The sequence below is a fragment of the Galleria mellonella genome, unplaced genomic scaffold (assembly GCF_026898425.1).
Source record: "Galleria mellonella isolate WM207_F2 unplaced genomic scaffold, CSIRO_AGI_GalMel_v1 utg1812, whole genome shotgun sequence".
Lineage (NCBI taxonomy): Eukaryota > Metazoa > Arthropoda > Insecta > Lepidoptera > Pyralidae > Galleria > Galleria mellonella.
Genome location: NW_026442022.1, coordinates 433,386 through 457,944, shown reverse-complemented (window position 1 = coordinate 457,944; position 24,559 = coordinate 433,386). Strand labels below are relative to the sequence as shown.

Below are 24,559 nucleotides of genomic sequence, written 5' to 3'. Positions count from 1 at the left end.
CACACTTGGCAGGTGGATTGGCAACCGCAGTCAAGACTTGAAGATGTTTTAAGAGCGACGCTGCTGCCATACCTCGTACTCTCTTAGTTGCCTCTAACGACACCCACGAGAAAGGAAGGGATGGCCTATTTTATGCCGGGACCATGATGGATATGGGATTTGTCACCAACCGTAGAATTGTCACCAAGTAATTATGGTTATTTGCAGGCGATGTGCCTGTGGTACAACGTGGCACTGCACATGCACCTGAAGGTGGCGTCCGTCCGGCGCATGCTGCGCAGTATGACCACGCGGCAGTCGTGCTGCTCCGACAGCAGGTATCTTTATCATCATTACCATAATTTAGTCACATCCCACTACTGGGCAGGGGTCTTTTCACATATTAGTTAAGTATTCTTTCTCCCTTCAAAATTTGGAATAACAAATAAATTTTCAAAGACGTTCATCATGCAAACAAATAATGGTGATTTAAAGTGATCTTTTCCATGCAATATTTAGAATCATAACTAATTAAGAATTATTAAAGTGGGAACATGAATTACTGAACCGATTTAGTTTAAATTTAAACTGATTTAAAGCAGAAAGAAGGCCTGAAGTTCAAAGATTGTAATAAGATCACATTCATTTTTTTTTAATTTATTGTGTTTTTTTTACAAATTCTAATTTCAACTAATTTACAATTAATTTACCCAATGTCTCTTAATCTTATTATGTACATCGTAAAGAGTAGAATCATCTCATGCATTTAGCATGAATGAATGAAAATGAATCGTATCAAAAGGACAACAATAAATTTCAACAGGCGATCATCAGACAGTCATAAGGCCAGTCAAGTCCGCTTCAACTTGAGCAACAACCCCACAGATTCTAGCAATAGTGACTCCAGCGCACAATCAGAGGTTATTAAAGAAGAAACCGAGGAAAAAGGGAAAGAAATAAACGAAGAAGTACCTGAATGCCAAAGAAATGAGAACCAAGAGACTGAGAATCGCAGTAATGAACAGCCACAAGAGGGAATTCAGGAGAAAGAGGAAAGCCAAAGTGAGAGTGTAGAGAAGACTGCTACGTTGAGCGAAGACGAAGTTGATAGAGGAATCGATTGGTATTCTGGTAAGTAATCATTCTTTTTTACTTAAACTTAATTAAAACCGAAAACTGGGTTTGATTGAAATTATGTCTTGGTCAACGGCACCAAATTGTAACAAAACTGTTTTTGAAATATGCAATACAAAGCTTTGCCTTAAATAAATGCAAGCCACGAAATAGTGTATATTACGATGTAAGCACGATTTATTTTTATATAACATAGAATGGCAAACAAGCTGACGGCCCACCTGATGGAAAGTGGTAACCGTCCCCTATAAACATGAGCAGTACCATGGACATAACAGAGTATACTGTTTCGCCCATGATACCCCCCATGCGTTGCCATTCCTGAGGACTCAGGAGTTATTCCTTTGTACCCAGTAAATTCACGCCATATCCCACCCTTCAAACCGAGACACAGCCATGCAAACACAACTGCTTCACGGTTGAAACACGAATGGTACAGAGGTACCCAAGCAATCGGCTTTTGTACAAAGTCTCTCTCTGGTAATTTCACTTTGATATATCATTATTAGACAATGGGTGGAAATACTTTGGTATTTACATGTTCTGTAACGTATTCATGTCTGTAGTATTGATTATCATCAATATATCTGCCAGTATTTTTTTCTTCTTTCCCTCTCTGATTGAATAAACAAACAATGTTGTGCATTTACTGTTACATGGCGCCACTGATAAATGTGGCCTTGATATGTACACTAAATTCATGCCATTAATATATCCTTAAGTAGAAAGACTGATATTTTATTTTGTCTTTTCGTGAACAGAGACGAATGGTCAGATCACGCCGGAGATCGTGATATCTGGACAGCGCGGGCAGTCGTCGGCTGCGTCTTCCGAGAGCGGATACGCGTCCGCGACTGCAGCCGAGCACGGCTCGCTGGCCGAGCTGGCGCGGCTGCGGCTACTCGGCCGTTGCGAGGTGTCCCCCTACAGGTACATATCACTCGCCCCCCACTTGCACTCCAGCTCACACGGCACGCTTGACCAGTTAGCGCGGCTGCGGCTGCGAGCCTGTATCACTCGGCCTCTACTTTTCATCCACGTCTTATGAATCGTTGGCTGGGGGAAAGGGATTGTTAGTAATGGAGATTTACCAGCTCTATTATTAAGCAATATAGTCAGATCGATCTCCACGCAGTTCCTCCTGGAAATCATCGTGGTTAATTCTAGTGTTATCACGATGGGCTAACTGACCTGTATTCATTCTCAACTGGTGCCCCGCCAACGTATACCGATGGCGCAGGCGGGGAGAACATTCCATTATTCCACAAAAAAAAAGTAGTTAGCCAAGCAGGCACGACTGCGGCTGCTGCCAGGTCACTTGCCCTCCACTTCATCTCACACTATAAGTTACAATAGCTTCTCACCAAGAACTTAAGGAGTTACATTTCTCGCAAAATTGTTAATATTGTGAAGAGAGTAGACTGCTATAATGGCCATCTGTCGGCAGGGCCTACCACCACGAGATGCTGAAGACTCAGAGCATACGACGCTGCATGTCCTTCATGGACAAACTGCGCAAGCACGTACTCGCCAAAGTCTACCTCACGCTGGAGAAGCCTGATCACGCCGTTAGTACCAATAAACTTATCTATTTTTTGTCCCATACAGAACCATAACATTTTTTATGGAACTTAGAATGACAAACAAGCTGACGGTCCACTTAATGGAAGGTGGTAACCGTCGCCTCTAGACACGAACAGCAACATGCACGGAATAGAGTATACTGTATCACCCAGGGTACCCTTCATGTGTTGCGATTTCTGACATTTGTATATGTACTTGATTTTTATATAATCAGTATATCGTGTAGGCCTTAGAAACGCATACCGACGGTGAAGACGCATCCACCGGCGCGTTCGACGACGGCAAACATGTGGATGAAAACGACGCGGGCAACGACAAAGAAGCTATGGTCAACGAACTACGAAGGTATATTTTAATATATGGATATATCAAAGACATGTATAATATGTTTTTTTTATTATTATTGCCATTTACTAGTTTCTGTTGTCTAGCACTTGAACCTTCTCGAGGTGACATTAGAACAAGTGACTCCTTCCCACATTCCTCCAATTTTTGCATAGTGTAAACTTGTTAAGAACATTTTTTTTTGTTCCTGTGTTATTTTAGACTGAATCTACTTGTTTTTTTTTTTTTTTTTTTTCTAGCTCTTGTTGTGTGCTTTATGTTTGTTTTTTGTCTCACAATTTGCATTGGATATTTTAAACTGCAAACTGAGATTCTATTTATGCATTATATTATCTTCTCAAGCTAAAGATGTTAAAGTTTGCATGTTTGCATCTCAAACTTTTTGACAGATATGGCTGTTGGTCTGAGGAGTGTCTTGCGATGCGACTCCCGTCTTATCGTAATTACTTCCTGCTGCTTAGCAGCATTTGCCTGGAGGCCGTTCATGACTATCTCTCCATGAGGCTCGAAGATCGACCCGAGAAGCCGTCCTGTCTCACCATTAAACAGGTAAGACCATTTTATTTAAAATTTGGCATAAAAAAATGATTTGTATGACGTTCGAATACACGAGTTCGTACTCGCATTCATTGATTTTTTCTTTTGAAATTATTTAGTTTCGGTTTGCTTATACATTTAAATTTAATTTTGTTTTAAAAAAAAATTGTAAGTTATTTGAGCGAGTAATGCTCATGCCAAACTACGTCCATTTCAATCGATTGCGATGATCAGTTAAGTATTGTATTTGTTCTTTTTTTTTATGTAACTTTAAAGCTAAGGTATCATGAGTCCATACATTATAATTTTTCTGCCATATCATACCTTCCAAATAGAAATTAGTGTAGACTTGAGATCGACCGATTATTATTCGCTTCAGCTAATCCACGAGCTGAAGGAGGGTCTGGACATCGCGACGGAAGCGCGCGCCGACTTCGTGCGTAACGTGCGCGTGTCGCTAGAGGGCGGCGCGGGCGGCGTGACCGGCGCGGTCGGCGCGGCCGGCGCGGCGGCACGTGCCGACCTTCTGCTGCTGGTGCGCACGTACGATGCCACCGTCGAGGAGGTCATGCAGGTACGTACTGTACCAATCCATGTGCGTTTTGACTAGTTCCAAAAGTGTAAAAATTTGATGAAACTTGTGCGCGTTTTGACTGTTTTAGTTAAGAGGTACAAAAAGATGCGCTTCCTGGTAATGCGTTTAATAATGCGTTATAAAATTTTTGGACTTTTTTTTTATACAACTTAGAATGGCAAACAAGCTGACGGCCTACCTGATGGAAAGTGGTAACCGTCGCCTATAGACACGAGCAGTATCATGGACATAACACAGTATACTGTTTCGTCCATAATACCTCCCATGCGTTGCCATTCCTGAGGACTCGGGTGTTAATTCCTCTGTACCCAGTAAAATCACGCCATATCCCACCCTTCAAACCGAAACACAGCCATGCAAACACAACTGCTTCAAGGTTGAAACACGAATGGGACAGAGGTATCCAAGCAATCGACTATTGTACAAAGTCTCCTATATATATATATATATATATATATATATATATATATATATATATATTCTTCATACTGCAGTGAATGGAACAAATGAAGCCAATCACTCGCACTAAAATTATATCTTAGGACCCTCAATTGATCCGTTCGACGTGAAAATAGAGACGCAACACATACCTTTCGAATTCTTTATCATTCAGCACATTTTTTATTATTATTTTAATAATGAATTTGCGTGAATACAACCTACTTAGCTGTATCAGATTATAAATAGAAGACACATTTGAAAAGACCAACGTAATTTAAATTAATATTTTGTTTTCTGCCAGCAATACTTGTCGTACCTGACGACGATGTCGGAGACCGAGCAGCTGTCCCGCGCGCACCTGCAGGCCGAGTGGGAGTTCATGGCGCGCCTGGGCCGCCGCGTACACTGTGCCGCCCGCCTCGCACCTGTCGCTCACACGTATGTCACACCGTCAATGTAGCCTACATAGACGCACACACATGTGCGTTTCACCAACTTATCAAATTCCTTGTGAAAACGCAAAAAATATGATTTTAAAAAACTTTTCTATAAGTTTACTTATTAAGGTTTTATTTTTTTTATTTATCATTTAGCCTTTAAATGTCCACTGCTGAGCATAAGCTTCCTCTTGGGAGGTTTTGCCAGAAGTTGCTACACTTGGCAGGTGGGTTGGTAACCGCAGTTAGGCTTTGGAGATGTCTCAAGAGGGACACTGCTGCCCATCCCTCGCCCTCCCTTAGTCGTCTCTTATTTATTTTCTTTTTATATCAAAGAGGTAGCAAATAAGCAAACTATTAGTGGCCAGTGTTTAATCTCATTGTTTTTCCTTTTTATAGAAATATCACGTGCAACCAATTGGAGCGTGTTTTGCAACAGTTGCGTACAAAATTCTCCAATATGAAGGAAACTATGAATACCATCGATTACAAGTTCGAATCTAAGATGTATGTATAATTTTTATATTTTCCAAGAAATGTATTTTAATATTATTTTTGTCACACATATATTAGGTATTATATACTAGCTGACTCGGCAAACGTTGTTTTACCATATACATTATTTCGAGAAATATATGTAAAACATTTATCCTACTAAATTTTATTAAATTTCGAACTGCTTGCATAGAAAATTGTTTATTGAAAAAAAAAACAATTATGGCGCGTGAAAAATTATTATTGTTCATATAAAAAAAATCGCAATGTTTGAAAAAACAAGGGGTTGATCTCACGTAAAAGCATTTGTATGTTCGTCCATCAAATTTGAATTTGTATATATATATATATATATATATATATATATATATATATATATATATATATATATATATATATATATAATTTGGAATTGGAATAGTCAAATAATTAAAAAAAAAAGGTGATATCTGTTATGTCCATGTTTCTTTTATGGGAGAAAAAACAAATGGCAACTCCTTCTTTTCTACTAGTAAATGTTGGCGGGGTAATGAAAAATTTGAATATAAACTGACGGCCCATCTGATGGATAGTGGTAACCGTCGCCTATAGACATGAGCAGTACCACGGACATAACAGAGTATACTGTTTCGCTCATGATATTTCCCAAATGTTGCCATTCGTGAGTACTCAGGTGTTATTTTTCTGTACCCTGTAAATTCATTGTTATATCCCACCCTTCAAACCGAAATACAGGCATGCAAATACAATTGTTTCACGGTAACAAACACCGTTCGAAATGCGTTGGGTGATGAATATATATTAGATATATAATTTTGAATGGGAAATTATTACTAAGTAATGAAAAGCGACTGTATTACTAACGATTCTCACTACTAATTTATTTATTTATTTAAGAACAACCAATAATACTTTATTGGTACGTTTACATCTACTTAAAGTACATGAGAATATGGTAATATTATAAAATACTGCTTTAATTAAAGAATGCTGTTCTTTGGCTTCGATTCGATATGTTTATTGTGAGTGATTCAAGTGCGTGCGTGCGTGCGCGTGTATGTATCGGGAGCAGTCGTGCGTGCGTGCATGCGTGCGTGCGTGCGCGTGTTGTGCGTGTATTGTACACGCCCTGCACTGCACTGCACTGCACTGCACTGCCCTGCACTGTATGCGTGTGCGCAGCACGGGCGCGGGCGCGGGCGCGGGCGCGGCGGTGCGCGAGGCGGTGTACGCGCTGTGCCGCGCGACGCAGGCCGTGTACGCGGCCGAGCGCGACGCGCTGCTGCACGCCGTGCACGCCGCGCGCGCGCTCCACGCACGCCTGGCACGTGCCGCCACCGCCACCGCCGCCGGCTACCGCCGCGAGCGCCACCGCATCTTCGTACGTACCGCTCGACCTCCACCTGCTTCCCCCTGGAAACCATCTTGGTTCATTCTAGTTAAATTCGTCAAGATGGGCTAACTGACCTGTCTTTTCATCGTCACCTATCATCCTTTACTGGTGCCCCGCCAGTGTATACCATTAGCGCAGGCGGAGATACCATTCCATTATCACTTATTAATAAAAACATCCAACTACCAGAACACAAGGTACAAAGAAATCGCACATTATTTGCTCCTCTCGTTCACATTGCGTCAAAAATTTTACAATACTACTGCAAACAAGCTAACGGTTCCCCTCGAGTAAAGTGGTAACTGTCACCCATGAACTTATTCTATATGGTAACATTACAAAGCACACAGTGATAGTCGTGACACTCCTAATACACCATCAATACCGAACACTGCTAGATAGATAGATAGATAATTTATTTGCATCACTTGCAGCACACAAACAGCAAAAGACACAAATGCAAAGTGAAAAAAAAAATAAAAAAAAAGATACATGTACAAAAGATAAAAAAAAAACTTAAAATTAGAATGCATAAAATTAATAAAAAATTTTTTTTTTCATGAACCTGTTCAAAGGTGACATACAAAATGGCACACACAGTCATGGTTTGCTTTGCCCTAAAATCAAAGCACTGATATTCTGTTGTGGCCAAAAGTGCGCCACTGGGTAATATCATGTTCCCTCATTAGACTTCAATATTCCACTGTCCCGCACCCAGTACAGAAGCAATTGCTTCACAATACAAGCTTCCACTATTTACAATGATGTAGTAGGGATAATGAATTGGATCATGGTACCACTGTATGTGATAGCTTTTTTTTTTTTATACAAGTAATTCAATTTTAAATTTTCGTTAAGTGTATGTGAGTAAACAAGCTAACGGCCTACCATGAATGTTTTCCGAAATTTCCGGTACGTCGCCTATAGAAATTTGATGTTAAAATTACATAATACATAACAAAATTATCGATCCTCTGGACTATTAGGATAGGATTTATGATGAACGAAACGTTAAGCTCCATTTACTGGGTCGATTTAGGTACGAACAAAAACACGAAATTGAGTCCGAAATTTCAGGAATTTCATTTCATGTACCCTGATGTCAATTATTCATTATAGTTGTATCCCACCCTTCAAACCGATAATAAATAAATAAATAACAGAACTCCTTCAGGTTGAAACAACGAATGGTTAGAAACAAATTTCTTATATAAATATACATCAAAAAGTACATTTTTAGATAATTTACAAAATCAACATTCCATACTTTCGAAAAGTGCAAAATGGTATTTTTTTAATTACATTTCCTTTTCTTTATAATATTAAATGAAGTGGCAATGGTCTGGTCACACAGCTCGAAGAACCGCCAACCGAATGGAGAAGAAAGGCTCTTGAGTGGCGACCGCGTACGGGTAAACACAGTGTAGGACGACCCCCCACTAGATGGAGTGACGACCTGAAATGCGTTGCAGGGAGTCAGTGGATGCAGGTGGCTCAGGACCGTTACTTATGGCACTCTATGGGGGAGGCTTATGTCCAGCAGTGGACGGATAATGGCTGAAATGATGATAAAATTACAGTATGTTAAAAAAATGCCCTACACTTAATTTAGTTTGAAGCTTTTAAATACAACATTGATCTTAATACAGGAGAAACTGATGTCTGTCCGGGAGTTCATAGTGCGTCACACAGACATGGTGCTGGAGAAGAGTCGGACGGTGGACGAGGAGCTGGCGGGGGAGGTGCACGAGGGACTGGTGGCCCGCGTCCGGGAGATGCTGCTGCAGATGTTCAAACTCGGTTTCGAGGTGAGCACACGGTACTGTGTTTATGTAATGAACACCCTGTATATTATGTTACGATTTAATTTAGCTAATTTCCTTATAGGATGACTTTACTTGTACATATAGAGACAGCTTTTTTGTATGATTAGTAACTAGCTTAGTACGTATACAAAATGGTCCTTCGAGCCGGATTTGATTTGGTGATTTAACGTTAACTACATAGAATAAAATGTAAATCAAAGAATTGACTTTCAGTGATTGAGAATTAATACTAATAACTATATTTTGTTCTATTTTAGAGTGAGAGAGTTAAATAAATAACGCTTATATAATATGAGTGAGAATTAAATGTATCCATCGTTATTTATATACTTGTAAAACAATGACCCAATCTCCTATTTTTTTTTACTTTTATTATCTATTTGTTTCTATTATCTATCGCTATTTTTATGTTTGTTTATGACAGATATATTTTTTTTCCTACTATTATTATTGTATCGTGAACACTGCACACTCAGCACCGATGCGTGTCTCTATCTCAACTCCTCAATGTCCGGCGCACAGCTTGACTAGTGTATGTAACCGCACGGTGTCCGTAGCTCCACCGCGAGCTGCACAGGTTCGTGCAGGGGCCGGTGGGTCGCGGGGCGGCGGCGCGGCGGCGGCCGGCCTCGCTGCAGGTGCCCCGCCACCCCGGGCCCCCGCCGCGCCGCCCGCGCCCCGGCACTGTGCTGCTGCCTGGCCCCGGTCTGCTCGACGCCCGCAATCCGGCCCTGGCCGCGCTCGACGACGAGGTCGGATATCATCGGTCGCTCACTCTTCACCGCCGCGCTTTTGTTCATGTCCTGATGGGGTTTTCGCTCTGTGTGTGCTTTTAGTTTTTGGGTGTGTATCCGCTACGTTTGTTGGATGTCCATTGTGCGGACTGAAAAAGAACTAGTTTTGTTATTCAAGGGTTGTCACTCTTGGTTCGCTAACTTCCGTTCATCTTCCCAGTATTTTCACTGAGTGCTTTAAGTGTGTCCGCTGCGTGTGTTGGGTGTTTGCAGCCGGTGAAAGCTAAGAACCTTACGCTATCGCATTACATTACGATCTGTTTTCATTTCTATTGATTAGTGTTTAATTTACATTTAAATATAGAACACAATCTGATTGGGAATTTTTTTTTTATTAATTTAAAAGTTACCAATAACATTCTTATTTGTTATAGTTTTATTTTTTTCTTTTCACATTAGCTTGGAAATCTTGTTGTTTTATAATAATTAAGTGTAGACTATTAAACCGGAAGGCATAACAATTAGGAATGGGTAACATACAGCAATATTGTAGGTACAATATCTATATATTGGCTCAATAACAGTACATTACTGCAGCGGCCAGCAACTGAGGCATTGATGGACGAACGTGCAAATGTGGGTCCAGGCGTAGCCGAGGCACACATACGTGAGTCCATCAATATTGTCGTAGATACATTAGACTGATAAATTTGAATTCATAATAAGGAATAGTGTGTCTACAAGTAGACTTTGTTTTTCAAATTTTTTTTCTTATACCAAGATGTAGGTACTTAGTTTTTATATATTTTTAAATAATTATGTGGCAAATAAAGTTTACTATTTATTTTTATTAGTAATTTTTTGCTCTCCAAAAAAAATGGCAGCAACAGTCATTGCAAAATTAAACTAAACCCTGTCAATTGTAAAGATAATTTTTAAAATCGGATGGTGTAGTCGTGAAATGATAAAAAAATGTGTCAATAAGAAGCAAAGCTTTAATGGAGTTTTTAAAATTGGTCTCGTCCGTAGCAGTCGGGAATGAATGGGCTCTCCAAGCTTACTAAAGTATGACAACGGTTAAACTGAGGGCCTACAGAACGAAACAGAAATGATGTTAAAATTATGATTTAAAATTATGATGTTAAAATTACATAATACATGCCGTTTGGAAATATTAAAAATGTTAAAATATTATTCCTTTGGACTTTTATGATAGGATGTATGACGAACGAAATGTTAAACTCCATTTATTGGTCCGATGATTTTGGTATAAACAAAAACACGAAATTGAGTCGGAAATTTCGGAATTTCATTTCATGGTGGACCCGCTGTTTTCATTATTTTTTAAAGATTATTTAATCTGGATTATTTTTTCCACAAAAAAAAAAAAAGTACACCGACTTCATTCACGGCAATACCTGTTTATTGTTTCGCCTCACTTGCGTCCAGGCGCCGTGTTTTGTTCACGAGATTGTATCATACAATCTCGTAACTTGTTTGTTTGTTTCGTAAACAAAGTCGCACCACTCCATTGCAGATCCACCGCGAGCTGTACAGGCTGGCGAGCGATGCAGCCGCTCGGCCGGCGGCGGGTTGCTCGCGGCGCTCGCTGCTCGGCTCGCCGCCGCGCCGCCGGCTCGCGCGCGCCGACAGCCTCAACGACGACCTTGAACTGGCCGTGTTCGACGACCGCCTCTTCGACAGCCTCCACCCGGACACTCATGTCAGTAATCTTCAGTCAAAAGCAGTCAATTACAAAATTGCTTAACAACGGTCCCCATTCGTGTTTCTACCGTGAAGCGTTTGTTTGCATGGCTGTATTTCGGTTTGAAGGGTGGGATATGGCGTGAATTTACAGGGTACAGAGGAATAACACCTGAGTCCTCAGGAGTGACAACGCATGGGGAGGGATCATAGTCGAAACAGTATACTCTGTTATGTCCATGGTACTGCTCATGTGTATAGGCGATGGTTACCACTTTCCATCAGGTGGACCGTCAGCTTGTTTGCCATTCTACGTTGTATAAAAAAAAGCCTATATCTGAGGGGCACGTTAAACACATATAACTTATTACACTTACTATACTTTATACCTTATACACTATTACAAATATTTATATTCCTTTCATAGTAACTGGATACATATAATTTTAATATAAGTATATATAATATAATCATTTGTAATAGTTTGTGTGTGTGTGTGTGTGTGCGTGCGTGAGTGCGTGCGTGCGTGCGTGCGTACGTGCGTGCGTGCGTGCGTGCGTACGTGCGTGCGTGTGTGTGTGCGTGCGTGTGTGCGTGTGTGTGTGTGTGTGTGTGAGTGTGTGTGTGTGTGTGTGTGTGTGCGTGTGTGTGTTCGTGCGTGTGTGTGTGTGTGTGTGTGTGTGTGTGTGTGTGTGTGTGTGTGTGTGTGTGTGTGTGTGTGTGTGTGTGTGTGTGTGTGTGTGCGTATGCGTATGCGTGTGTATACAGAGCCCGTTTGATGGCAAACGCTCACTTAATAAAATTGTTACATTGTAATCTTAACGTAATTAACATGTCATACTTCTGATAATAAATTACTATATATTTTTTTTAAATAATCTAAGAAACTAGACTATTGTTACTTTTGTAAAAGACTGGAGAAATAAGTTAAAATTGTCAATATGAATCGTGGTAAAGGTTTATACTCTGTATGTTGTGATCACGCAGAACAGCATAGAGCGTCTGCTGTCCGGCGAGCAGCCGCCAGAGGGCGCGGCGTGCGACGGGCTGCCGGCTGCGGGGCACGAGGCGGCGGCGGACGAGGCGGACGAGGCGGACGAGGCGGACGAGGCGGGCGACGAGCCGCAGCGGCGCTGGGCGGCGGCGGTGGCGCGCGCCGTCATCCAGTTCGCCAAGTGCTGGATGCACTTCGTGGTGCAGCGCTGCGACCGCGGCCGCGGCCTCCGCCCCAGGTACGGCCCTCCACTCCTTGATACTTGTATTTGAACAAATACCCAAGCTATTCAAGTTTTATTTATTTATTTATTACATCCACTGGGTGAGCCTTACAGTCTTCCAATACGCACACCCAGGAAAGCATGAGTACAATAACATAAAAAGGAATGTTACACAAAAATAACAAGAATAATATAAAAAGATTTAACTCAAACCAAAAACGTCTGAACACAAATACTCTGTGGTCACTCGACGAAACTCCAGCAAGTTGGAGGCAAATACATCCAATTGCGGATACTGGCTCAAAATAGCATTGAGTAGGTTCAATGCAAGAGGAGCTTGTTTAGGCAACTCTGTTCCTCGTAATGGAACATCACCGGAGGAAGACTTTGTACAAAAGTTGTTTGCTTGGGTACCTCTGTCCTATTCGTGTTTCAACCGTGAAGCAGTTGTGTTTGCATGGCTGTATTTCGTTTTGAAAAGTAGGATATGGCGTGAATTTACAGGGTACAGAGGAATAACACCTGAGTCCTCAGGAATGGCAACACATGGGGGTATCATGGGCGAAACAGTATACTCTGTTATGTCCATGGTACTGCTCATGTCTATAGGCGACGGTTACTACTTTCCATCAGGTGGGCCGTCAGCTTGTTTGCCATTCTAAGTTGTATAAAAAAAAATCTAAACGATATATATTATTAGCTGTTATTGTCTTTACCTATTCCAATAATGAAGTACCACGTTCGTGATTCACTGTTCATCCCAGAGGTTGACTGGTAGAGAATGCTACTAGCATTAAATCCGCATTTTCTACCATATTTTCCTTTGATTAATAAAGTTATTTAAATAAATAAATTAGTGTAACTAATTCACGTGAACAAAACGTCGAGAAAAAATTAGTAACATATGTTATAATGAGCAATTTATTAAAATTATATTCAGTAACGGCCTTAACCTAACTGGAACACCCCGAACAAAATGGCGTCTACTGCCTGACGACGAAAAATGTCATCAAAAATCCGCGCTGTTCACTCCAAACACAAATTTGACACGACCCCTTATTAATTCTGTAGCGTCTCTCTTATACCCTTGACCCTTGGATCTAGGCTGCCCTGGGCACCGTCCAACTGGACCCGCACCAGACACCAGCTTTAAGAGAGGGCCCAGTCAATGACGGTGATATGTATGTTACTGTTAACAATTTTAAAAATAATTTCAGATGGGCCAGTCAGGGCTTGGACTTCCTAACGCTGGCTTGTGATCCTTGTATAACGAAGCATCTTAGCGAAGAGGAATTTAAGGTAATAAATGCATCCACACGCACCAACTCACACACACAATTTGAGCATTCATCATCGTTATTATCTATCTATATGTCTATCTATTTGAAAATATCTAACTATGTATCTATCTATCTATAAATATATATATCTCTATCTACCTATAAATATCTATTTATCTATAAATATCTAATTATGTATTTATATATCTATAAATATCTATCTATCTCTATCTATAAATATCTATATATCTCTATCTATCTATCTATCATCATCATCATCATATTAGCTGCTAACGATCCACTGCTGAAAATAGGCCTCCGCCGAAAGGTTTTTTATGGGTGAGAGCGCAATAGTAACCCTGTCAACGCTATCGGTATACACTGGCGGGGCACTAATAAGAGGTGATAGATGAAGATGCAAGCAGGTCAGTTAACCCATTGTGACGAATTCCATAAGAGTTAATCACGATGGTTTCCAGGAGGAACCGCGTGGAGGTGGACCTGATAGGGATAAATGTCAGCAATGAATTTGTTAAATCTCATTACTAGTAGTCCCTTTCCCCCCTAAGAAAGGTTTTGTCAATAGTTGTTACGTTTAACAGGCAAATTTACATTATGTTACAATTAATTGTTCTTAACATTATGTTTGCGTATAATAAAGAATAAAGTAAAGGTAAAGGTTTTCCTCCATTTTGTTTGAATTGGGCAAACAAAATAACTCACTTGTGCCTTTAAAATATGTTAACAGGGTACCAGTAGTAGATAATAGGTAAAAATAAATCCAGGCTAGTTGATTCATCGTGTTTAATTGAGATAAATTAACAATCAAGCATATTGAATTCGCATGTTTTAAAGTTGAATATATTGCATTGTTCTCCATCAAAAGAATAGTACATTACTGCAATGGATAGCAGCTGAGGCATTGATGGACGAATGTGCAAATGTGGGCCGAGGCGTAGCCGAGGTACACATACGTGAGTTCATCAATACCTAGTTGTGGCCAAGGCTTGTATAGTACTTTTCTCAAACAATGCGCGGAAATCAAAAAAACAATTTTACTTTTTAAGTTCAATGACGAATAACGAACAGTAATAATTTTTACGCGCCATAATGTTCCTTTGTTTTTTTTTTTTTAATAAACAGCTTTCTATTTATAAGCCAGTTCGAAATTTAAATAAAACTCTTTATTAGTTACCTCCTCGGTAGCCATGTTTCGAGGTAAAAAGTCATTCCATTTTTAAATTACAGAATAGATATGAGTTTACAGAGTAATTTATCTGGCCGCAAAACACCGACAGATACGGAATTTCATACAACTTTTTCCGGCCGCTGCCCGCATTTATCTGGCCAGTACGGCAATTTTGACTTATCTCGAGGAAGATTGTCAAAATAATGCTCACATTTCCAAGCGTGTTTGAGAAAATGACTTAACGATGTGGTGTGTGTGCTGCTTGTGGTGTGGTGTGTACGTGTTGTTGCGTCCGCGCAGGAGCTGGAGATGCTGATGGACGGCTGCATCTCGCACGTGGTGGGCAGCCGCGCCGCCGCCCGCCACGCCGCCCGCCCGCCCACCTCCGCCCGCGCCCCTCGCACTCCCCGCACACCCCGCGCCCGCGCCGTCCGCCCGCAGGTACGTGCGGGTACACACAGTACATCCTGGCACACCTCACACCTTACACTTTTTATTTATTTAGTTAATAGCCTTTAATTACTGTTTATACAATAATTATACAAAATTTATACATTCACAACTGTTAGTAAATAAATAAATACAATAACATTATTTGGTTAAAAGTAAATTAGTATATTAGCAATGAGGAGGTCCTGTTTAGGGTTAAGGAAAAAAATAAATTATTAGAACTATTGAGAACAGAAGGGGAAAAATGTTGGGACACTTGATACGACACGACAAACTTATGAACATTACAATAGAAGGTAAGATAGAAGGAAGGAGGGGAAGAGGGAGACTGAGGCATAGTTACATCGAGCAGATCAAGGAAGGAGTTGGTGTCGTGTCGTATCAAGAGGTGAAGGGACTCGCTGAAAATATAAGTGAGTGGCAAGAGCACCACCGACAAGAGCGCAGCTCTTAAATAGAATAGATAGATAAGATTCAACTGTTCACGTCTTTATTGTCATGTTATCTTCTATCCGTTTTTCTTGTGACATAGACATCCTTCAACGATTTCCACTTCTCTCTGCCTTGTGCGGTTTGACACCACTTTGGTCCTGCCACTTCCTTCAGGTAATCTCCCCATCTCGTTTTTTGTATTGGTTGTCTCTGTTTAATATACCATTCGGTCATTTCTTTAGTTAGTTAAATTCTCGTTTCGGTCCCACATTATATGCCCATTTCAACACCATTTTTGTACATTCCACGATATCTTATACTTTAGTATTTTCTCTTTTTCTTTTCAAACAAATTTTGGTCTGTTTTTTTCCATATTGAATTCTTTTCCATGCCATCTTGGCATATCTCTAACTTTTTCTCATTTGTATTAGACAATGGCAAGGTTTGACATCTATGTTTCATATCCATATGTCATGTCATACTATTAATATATTCTAATGGTGACCATGAGTTAGTTTGTGACTGTTAATTGACATGCTTCATTTTATTTTCAACTTTATTGACGATTTTATTGCATGACTGTAAAATAATTAATGTTATGTAATTAATTGTAGTGTACGCCCGATGTATGGGTAGGATACAAGTGTAGGTAAATTGTAATGTAAAATACAGCTCACAATAAATATTTATTCTATTCTACAAGGTGGGATGCAAGAATTAAATATTATTTTTTTTTTATTTTTTTTATTTATTTATTCATCAGTACAAATATGTGTACACGGCAGACTTAATGCTAAAAGCATTCCCTCCCAGTCAACCATAGGGAAGTGTCAGAATACTCGAATGCGAATTTTTTTCTCTACTTAATGGGCATTTCCTTATTCAATTTTATTTTAATATATATACGAATACTAAATTAATTCCATTTGCTACCTACAAATTACTACACTATGTTAATTGGACAACACAATTTTATTACATTTTAATGTACCCCACACATTTCAAGGCACTTTATTCCACGTACAACCACTCTTTGGAATCAACTTCCAGCAGCAGTATTTCCGAACCGATACGACAACATAACCTTCAAGAAAAGAGCATATTCCTTTTTTAAAAGGCCGGCAGCACACCTGCAATGCCGTAGGTGTTGTGGGTGACCATGGGCGGCGGTAGTCACTTACCATCAGGTGAGCCGCATGCTCGTTTGCCCCCTGTGTTGTAAAAAAAAAAAACATTCTCTCATAATAAATTCAAGATTATACCCCCCCCCCCTACTCCCCTCCCCTTCCCTACACTAATTTCAAGTAACGATTCCAACATGTACAGAGTCCTGCGTCGTTATGCCGCGGCGTGCCGCCGCCGCCAGCGCCGCCCGTAGAACCAGATCCACTGCTCAACTTCCGCGGATTCGAACTTGCTGGTAATTTTTTTTATGTTTGTTTTTTGTTTTCAAAAGTTCTTTATTTATCATAAGTGATTACAAATATAATAAATTCCAGTGTACGTAAGCCTAGAATTTACAATCGGCCATAAATCGTTTGGCGAGTATTATACACTCCTTCAAACATTTAAAATAGAGATACAAGTTTCTATAATTCTACACAACATAAAAAAACTAACATTACATGATGTAAATTGAGTTAATTATAATCATAAAATAAACACAAAATGCACATATTTGTAAATTATGCATTATAACAAAAATCAAACAATTAATTTTGGGAGGGTAGTTTGAACCCAAATAGTACCAAGTTGGTAACATTAATATTAGTTATTACTATTAGCAAGCGGCAGGTATCAGCAATCATGACTGTCGAGAATTGTGCGAACAATAGAAATAGAAATGGTGCGTGCCATCTTAATCCTTATTTCAGTATGCAAAAAGAATTTTTTTTTATGGCATTTAAGCGGTACTGTTATTTACGGTAACCGATTTACTTAATTTACTAATAAACTAACTGCTCACAGACAATAATAATCCCGTATACTTCACAAAATGTTTAATGCATCCGAGATTCACTGTTCTACATTATTTCAGGGTTGCTAGTCGAAAATAGATATAATAATTTTGGTATTTTTTTTTTCACGTCATGGATGAAAAAAAAATCTGACGGAGTGTATAGAATAGACAGTAGTTTTTTATGCATTTAACTGTTTTATGCCGTCGTATGGCTAACGTTATGTCTGACGTATTTTTAATTGCATAAAAACTTATTGTTACTGTAGACAGTTCACTGGGTGTAGCTTGTCGTACGGAGTATACAATATGACATTGATACGTATGTAATGACAAATTGAATTTCCTGGGTACAGAGGAATAACACCTGAGTCGCCAGGAATGGCAACGCATGAGTAATATCATAGGCGAAAGAATATACTCTGTTATGGCCTTGGTACTGCTCATGTCTATAGGCGACGGTTACCACTTTCCATCAGGTGGGCCGTCAGCTTGTTTACCATTCTAAGTTGTATAAAAAAAAAAAATTTCGCGTTACTAAATCTACTGTAGCAAATTATACAATCGTAAGTAATTTTTCATCTCTCGTATTTCGTATGCGCATATTTTGGACGTAGAAAAATCAAGGAAACTGATTAATTTTAGATGGCATATGAAAACAAAACATGCATCAAGTTTTGAAATTAGATCTTTAGGAATACATCAGTAAAAAGTGCATCCAATTTGGTGCTGTTTTTTCGTGATGTCAGAGTAAATATACTGAAAAAGAAAAGGTTTTTAATAAATTATTGTGTTGGCTTCTGTTGTTCTAATTGAAATATATTTATTTGTGTACAGGCATCGTCCAGGTACAATTTTATTACATACCAACATTTGATATACTGACATTTTGTTAATTGATCGAAAATTATTTTTTTATATTTAGTATGGCAAACAAGCTGACGGCCCACCTGATGGAAAGTGGTAACTGTCGCCTATAGACATGAGCAGTACCATGCACATAACAGAGTATACTGTTTCGCCCATGATACCCCCCATGCGTTGCCATTCCTGAGGAAACAGGTGTTGTTCCTCTGTACCCAGTAAATTCATGCCATATCCCACGGGCCACGTGATGGAAAGTGACTGCCGAACGTGGTGGTATAGTGACGTGCACGGTTGGTCCCAGTGTCGGAGCACAGCCGGCGCGTGTGTTCAGCGCTGGAGGAGGTGGAGCGCGGCCGCCAGGAGGCGCTGGCGGCGCGGCGCGCGGTGGGCCGCGTGCTGGCTGCGCGCGCGCCGCAGCTGGAGCGGGCGCTGCGCCAGGTCACCTTCAAGTGGCAGCGCGGCCTCAAGATCGGCGCCGGCACCTTCGGCAAGGTAGCCGCCGTCACCACCGCCTTACACCTGCAACACCTGTCACTTGTTAACTAACACCTTACACTGGGACACTCACACTATCAGCTGATAGCCAGCCCCTTTTGCTTAATATGAGACACTACTGATATATATATATATATATATATATATATATATATATATATATATATATATCAGTAGTGTACGCACAACCAGTCTTTGGAATCAACTTCCAGCAGCAGTATTTCCGAACCGATATGACATAATCTTTCAGAACATAATCTTCAAGAAAAGAGCACACACCTATCCCCCAATTTACACGGTAGATATATATATATATATATATATATATATATATATATATATATATATATATATATATATATATATATATATATATAACTTCTTTCAACATTATAAGCCTATATTTTTTTTTAATTTATGTTAATTTATAAAAATCATAATTATGCACTCACTTGTAATTTACGAATATGAAAAATTTAATCTTTCTGACACTGAAACTTTCACTCAAATACAATTTTCCGTAGATAAAACTTTAATTTTATGCGAAGAAATACAGACACAGTATGCATGTGCAGCAAGTCAGCACATAAGCTCGGGATTCAAACATAGTAGTATTTAGTAGAGTGCGATAAAAAAAAAACTTATTTGGAAAACCGTGTAAAAGCGAAAACGTGTAAAACAAGTACCGTGTAAATCGGGGGATAGGTGTATTCCTTTTTAAAAGGCCGGCAGCACACCTGCAATGCCGCTGGTGTTGTGGGTGACCATGGGCGGCGGTAGTCACTTACCGTCAGGTGAGCCGCATGCTCGTTTGCCCCCTGTGTTGTAAATATATATATATATATATATATATATATATATATATATATATATATATTATATCTTGGATTATATAAATAGAACCTTGAGTCTCAAAACTAATTGTCAAATAAGCCGACTTTTTTTTTATCACTGTTCTATATACTTACGTATACAATGTATTTTAACGTGTGTATATTTAATTAGTTAATAAATATTTTTTTTACGCATTAAAAAGACGAAATTTTTTTAATGGATGATAACGGAATAGTAACCCCGCCTGCACTATCAGTATACACTAGCGGGGCACCAGTGAGGACGAAACAGATAAACAGATCAATTAGCCGACCGTGACGAATGAACTATAAATCAATCACGATGGTTTCCAGGGAGAACCACGAGGAAGTCGACATGACAGGATATATTATTAGCAATAAGAAAGAAAGAAAAACATTTATTGCCAACAAAATTACATAAATTATCAATTAAAAAAAAACATTACAATTGTTATTGCCAACGTGGCCACCACTCAGCATGTGCTGCAGCAATTTAATTGCTACAGCGCCGATATTCTGTGGTGCCCATGCGTGACACCTCGAACGACGACAGCAATATATATATATATATATATATATATATATATATATATATATATATATATATATATATATATATATATATATATATATATATATATATATATATATATATATATATATATACACACACACACATATATACACATACATACATACATACAAAGGCTACTAGTTCTCATTACTAACAATCCCTTCTCCCTCGATAATCAAATGATAACTTCACCTGCGTTATCGGTATGCGCCGGCGGGGCACCAGTGAGGGATGATATGTGAGAATGAGTAGCAAGTCAGTTATGCCATCCTGACGAATTCTACTAGAGTTAATCATCATGGTCACCAGGGGGAACCGACCTGATAGGTTATATAGCTGGTAATGGGGCTCTATGACCCCATTATTAACAATCCCTATCTGGGCGCGCGAGTGGAGTGAATGATGGTGTTGAATGCAGGTGTACACGGTGGTGAACACGGAGAGCGGGCAGCTGCTGGCCATGAAGGAGCTGAGCGTGGCGGCGGGCGACCGCCGCGCCCTGCAGCGCGCCGCCAACGAGCTGCGCGTGCTGCAGGGCGTCGTGCACCCGCACCTCGTGCGCTACTACGGCTGCGAGCTGCACCGGGTACCGTCTCATTACCACTCTACGCTTTACCTCAACGTCACCAATATATTTTTGATCAATATGACGCACACTCTTGGCCGTGTGGTCTCAGTATAGAATACGCCACCCCTTCCTTTCCCGTGGATGTCGTAAGAGGCGACTAAGGGAGAGCGAGGGATGGGCAGCAACATCCCTCTTAAAATATCTTTAAGGCCTAACTCCGGTTGTCAATCCACCTGCCAATTGTTTCTTTTTTAATTTTTTTTATACAACTTGGAATGGTAAACAAGCTGACGGCCCACCTGATGGAAAGTAGTAACCGTCGCCTATAGACATGAGCAGTATCATGGACATAACAAAGTATACTGTTTCGCCCATGATACTCCCCATGCGTTACCATTCCTGAGGACTCAGGTGTTATTCCACTGTACCCTGTAAATTCACGCCATATCCCACCCTTCAAACCGAAACACAGCCATGCAAACACAACTGCTATACGGTTGAAACATGAATGTTATTGTGTAGTTACTAAAGCTATATATCCCTAATTTAAAGACAATTGATATCAACAAAACTTGGAAAATTTCATTAAACATTTTGAGCCATACTTGAAAAAAATTGTAATAGCTTTGAACGAAGTGTAGAACAGTAGAAGAACTAACAAGAGTAGTAGTAGTAGTAGTTTTTGCTAATTGTTAACTGGTAATCTGCTTTGTGGCTTGATGTTGGATTGGGTTGTAACAGGAGGAGATGCTGCTGTTCATGGAGCTGTGCGTGGAGGGCTCGCTGGAGACGCTGGTGGCGGCGTCGGGCGCGCTGCCCGAGCCCACGGTGCGGCGCTACACGCAGCAGCTGCTCGCCGCCGTCATACAGCTGCACGGCCGCAGCATCGCGCACAGGGACATCAAGAGTGAGTCCGCACGTGCCGCCTGCCCTTCTTCCATTATGTGCTCTGGGGGTTTATTAGGAGCGTTTAAAAACAATTCTACGGATTAAATAGAGCTACCCTGAAAATTGGCTTTAAATGCATAGACAAAACTGACCTGTTTGTCATCGAGAGGTCTAATCCTGTCAATTTTTTAATAAGCTCCCTGGGCAAGTTAATGATAATAAAATGATGGAATCATCAATCGCTCAGGATTAGAAGCCCTGTGTCTCGACTATTGGGTCCAATTGCATTTACAAAACCCCTCCTGGTTCCTCCTGGAAACCATACTAAATTATTGTTAAATTCGTCATTGCCATCCTGCCATCTCTCACTGGTGCCTCGTCAGCATATATCGATAGCGCAAGCGAGGTTATCATTCCATTCGCCTCCATTAAAAAACCGGTTACAGTAGCCGTTGTATATTAAATGTATAGTATGTTAAATGACTGTGTATAACTGTGTTTCATAGTGTTAGAAAAGAAACTAAACATTTTTTCTCCTTCATGCTCATTTCCTTATCTCTCTTTCTCTCTCTCTGTCCATATCTCTTTCTCTATCTCTTTTTCTCTCTCTCTCTCTCTCTCTCTCTCTCTCTCTCTCTCTCTCTCTCTCTCTCTCTCTCTCTCTCTCTCTCTCTCTCTCTCTCTCTCTCTCTCTCTCTCTCTCTCTCTCTCTCTCTCTCTCTCTCTCTCTCTCTCTCTCTCTCTCTCTCTCTCTCTCTCTCTCTCTCTCTCTCTCTCTCTCTCTCTCTCTCTCTCTCTCTCTCTCTCTCTCTCTCTCTCTCTCTCTCTCTCTCTCTCTCTCTCTCTCTCTCTCTCTCTCTCTCTCTCTCTCTCTCTCTCTCTCTCTCTCTCTCTCTCTCTCTCTCTCTCTCTCTCTCTCTCTCTCTCTCTCTCTCTCTCTCTCTCTCCTCTCTCTCTCTCTCTCTCTCTCTCTCTCTCTCTCTCTCTCTCTCTCTCTCTCTCTCTCTCTCTCTCTCTCTCTCTCTCTCTCTCTCTCACACACACTTGCTCTTTTTCTCTCTTACACACTGTTTCTCTCTATCTCATAGTATATTGCAATATTCGTTCGTAACTTCTCCTCCCGCCAGCCCACCTCTAGCGCGCTATAAATGGTGGAAAGTGAAAGTGGTATGTCACATTTTCAGGTCTATAATTTTTCCTTGCTATAATATATATGATGTATTATGTGTGTACTAACAACTATAAGTTATTGTAATCGAGTTTTAATATAAGTTTTTTTATGCACCTTACAATGGCAAACAAACATTCCTGAGGACTAAGGCGTTATTCCTCAGTACTTTGTAATTTCATTGCTGTATCCCACCCTTGAAACCGAAACACAGCCGTGCAAACACAACATTAAGATAATCAATGATGCCGTGGTACGCACTGTCCGCCAGGCGGCAACATCTTCCTGACCAACGAGGGCCACTGCCTGAAGCTGGGCGACTTCGGCTGCGCGGTCAAGATACGGGCGCACACCACCGCGCCCGGCGAGCTGCAGGGCTACATCGGCACGCAGGGTCAGTACAGTATATATAAAAATTAATGCCGCTTTTCGTTGTAATTTTATAACTCAAGAACGGCCTCACCTATACAAACCAAATGTTTACGCTTTGTTCCGACTATTTAGTAGATGGTTTATGTGAAGTTTGCGCAAAATCGGTCGAGCGGTTCTTCATTTATTACATTTTTTGTAACAAACGAATTCAATAAATGGCGGATCATTTTGTTAATGGGGATTTTTGTGTCAAATTCAAACTTTTTTTAAAATGGGGATTGTGCTGTCAAATTAAAACGTTTTTCAGTGTTGACAGTTTTTTTTTGTTTGAATAAATGAATTTGATGTTAACATTTTTTTTTTTTTATTATTTCACTTTATACGTAGCGAAGCACGTGGCGGGCCGCTAGTACAGTATATTTATCTTAATTAAAACTAGCTTTTACGTACGACTTCGTCTGCGTGACTCTAGCCGATTGATGGACATAAATAGTAATCTTAGATTATATAGATAGAGTGTCTCCATAGAAATGTTTCGAGGAAAAGCGAGTCAATTTTTTCATACAATTTTGCGTGATAAATACGTTATGGTTCTTTTATAACTTCTATATCTATTTTATTTTATACTAGCTGTTGCTTGTTGACTTTGTCCGCGTTTCCGTCGTTTTCCGTAAAATAAGTAGCCTATGTCCCTCCTCACGGTTCAGTGGTTTTGATGTAACAGACACATTTCCCTTCACTGCTCTGCTCCTATTGATCATAGCGTGATGAAAAGTATACTATAACCTGCCCCGGAGTATGAAGAATAATTGTACCAAGTTTCATTAAAATCCGTAGTTTTTGTTTCTATAACGAACATACAAACAGATAGACAGAGACAAAAATTTTACTGATTGCATTTTTGACATCAGTATCGATCACTAATCACTGCCTGATAGTTATTTTGGAAATATATTTCATGTACAGAATTGACCTCTCCACAGATTTATTATAAGTATAGATTATCACCAGAGGGAGACTGTGTACAAAAGTCGTTTGCTTGGT

General features: G+C 40.1%; 1 protein-coding gene across 4 annotated transcripts in view; it reads left to right on the top strand.

Annotated features, from left to right (window-relative positions):
* LOC113519083 (mitogen-activated protein kinase kinase kinase 4) overlaps positions 1-24,559 on the top strand; it is a 43,830-nt gene that overhangs the window by 15,823 nt on the left and 3,448 nt on the right. For 2 of the 4 annotated variants that reach the window (XM_052893567.1, XM_052893566.1), the window contains exons 9-29: positions 208-317; positions 803-1,110; positions 1,875-2,043; positions 2,561-2,681; positions 2,924-3,042; positions 3,432-3,591; positions 3,959-4,153; positions 4,917-5,053; positions 5,452-5,559; positions 6,730-6,928; positions 8,590-8,748; positions 9,324-9,518; positions 11,038-11,223; positions 12,192-12,436; positions 13,639-13,720; positions 15,191-15,331; positions 17,099-17,192; positions 18,898-19,088; positions 20,938-21,105; positions 21,829-21,994; positions 23,415-23,537. In XM_052893567.1, the coding sequence (XP_052749527.1) occupies positions 208-317; positions 803-1,110; positions 1,875-2,043; positions 2,561-2,681; positions 2,924-3,042; positions 3,432-3,591; positions 3,959-4,153; positions 4,917-5,053; positions 5,452-5,559; positions 6,730-6,928; positions 8,590-8,748; positions 9,324-9,518; positions 11,038-11,223; positions 12,192-12,436; positions 13,639-13,720; positions 15,191-15,331; positions 17,099-17,192; positions 18,898-19,088; positions 20,938-21,105; positions 21,829-21,994; positions 23,415-23,537 (3,376 nt within the window). The remainder of the gene's footprint in view (positions 1-207; positions 318-802; positions 1,111-1,874; positions 2,044-2,560; positions 2,682-2,923; positions 3,043-3,431; positions 3,592-3,958; positions 4,154-4,916; positions 5,054-5,451; positions 5,560-6,729; positions 6,929-8,589; positions 8,749-9,323; positions 9,519-11,037; positions 11,224-12,191; positions 12,437-13,638; positions 13,721-15,190; positions 15,332-17,098; positions 17,193-18,897; positions 19,089-20,937; positions 21,106-21,828; positions 21,995-23,414; positions 23,538-24,559) is intronic. The other 2 variants (XM_052893569.1, XM_052893568.1) reach the window with 2 other exon arrangements.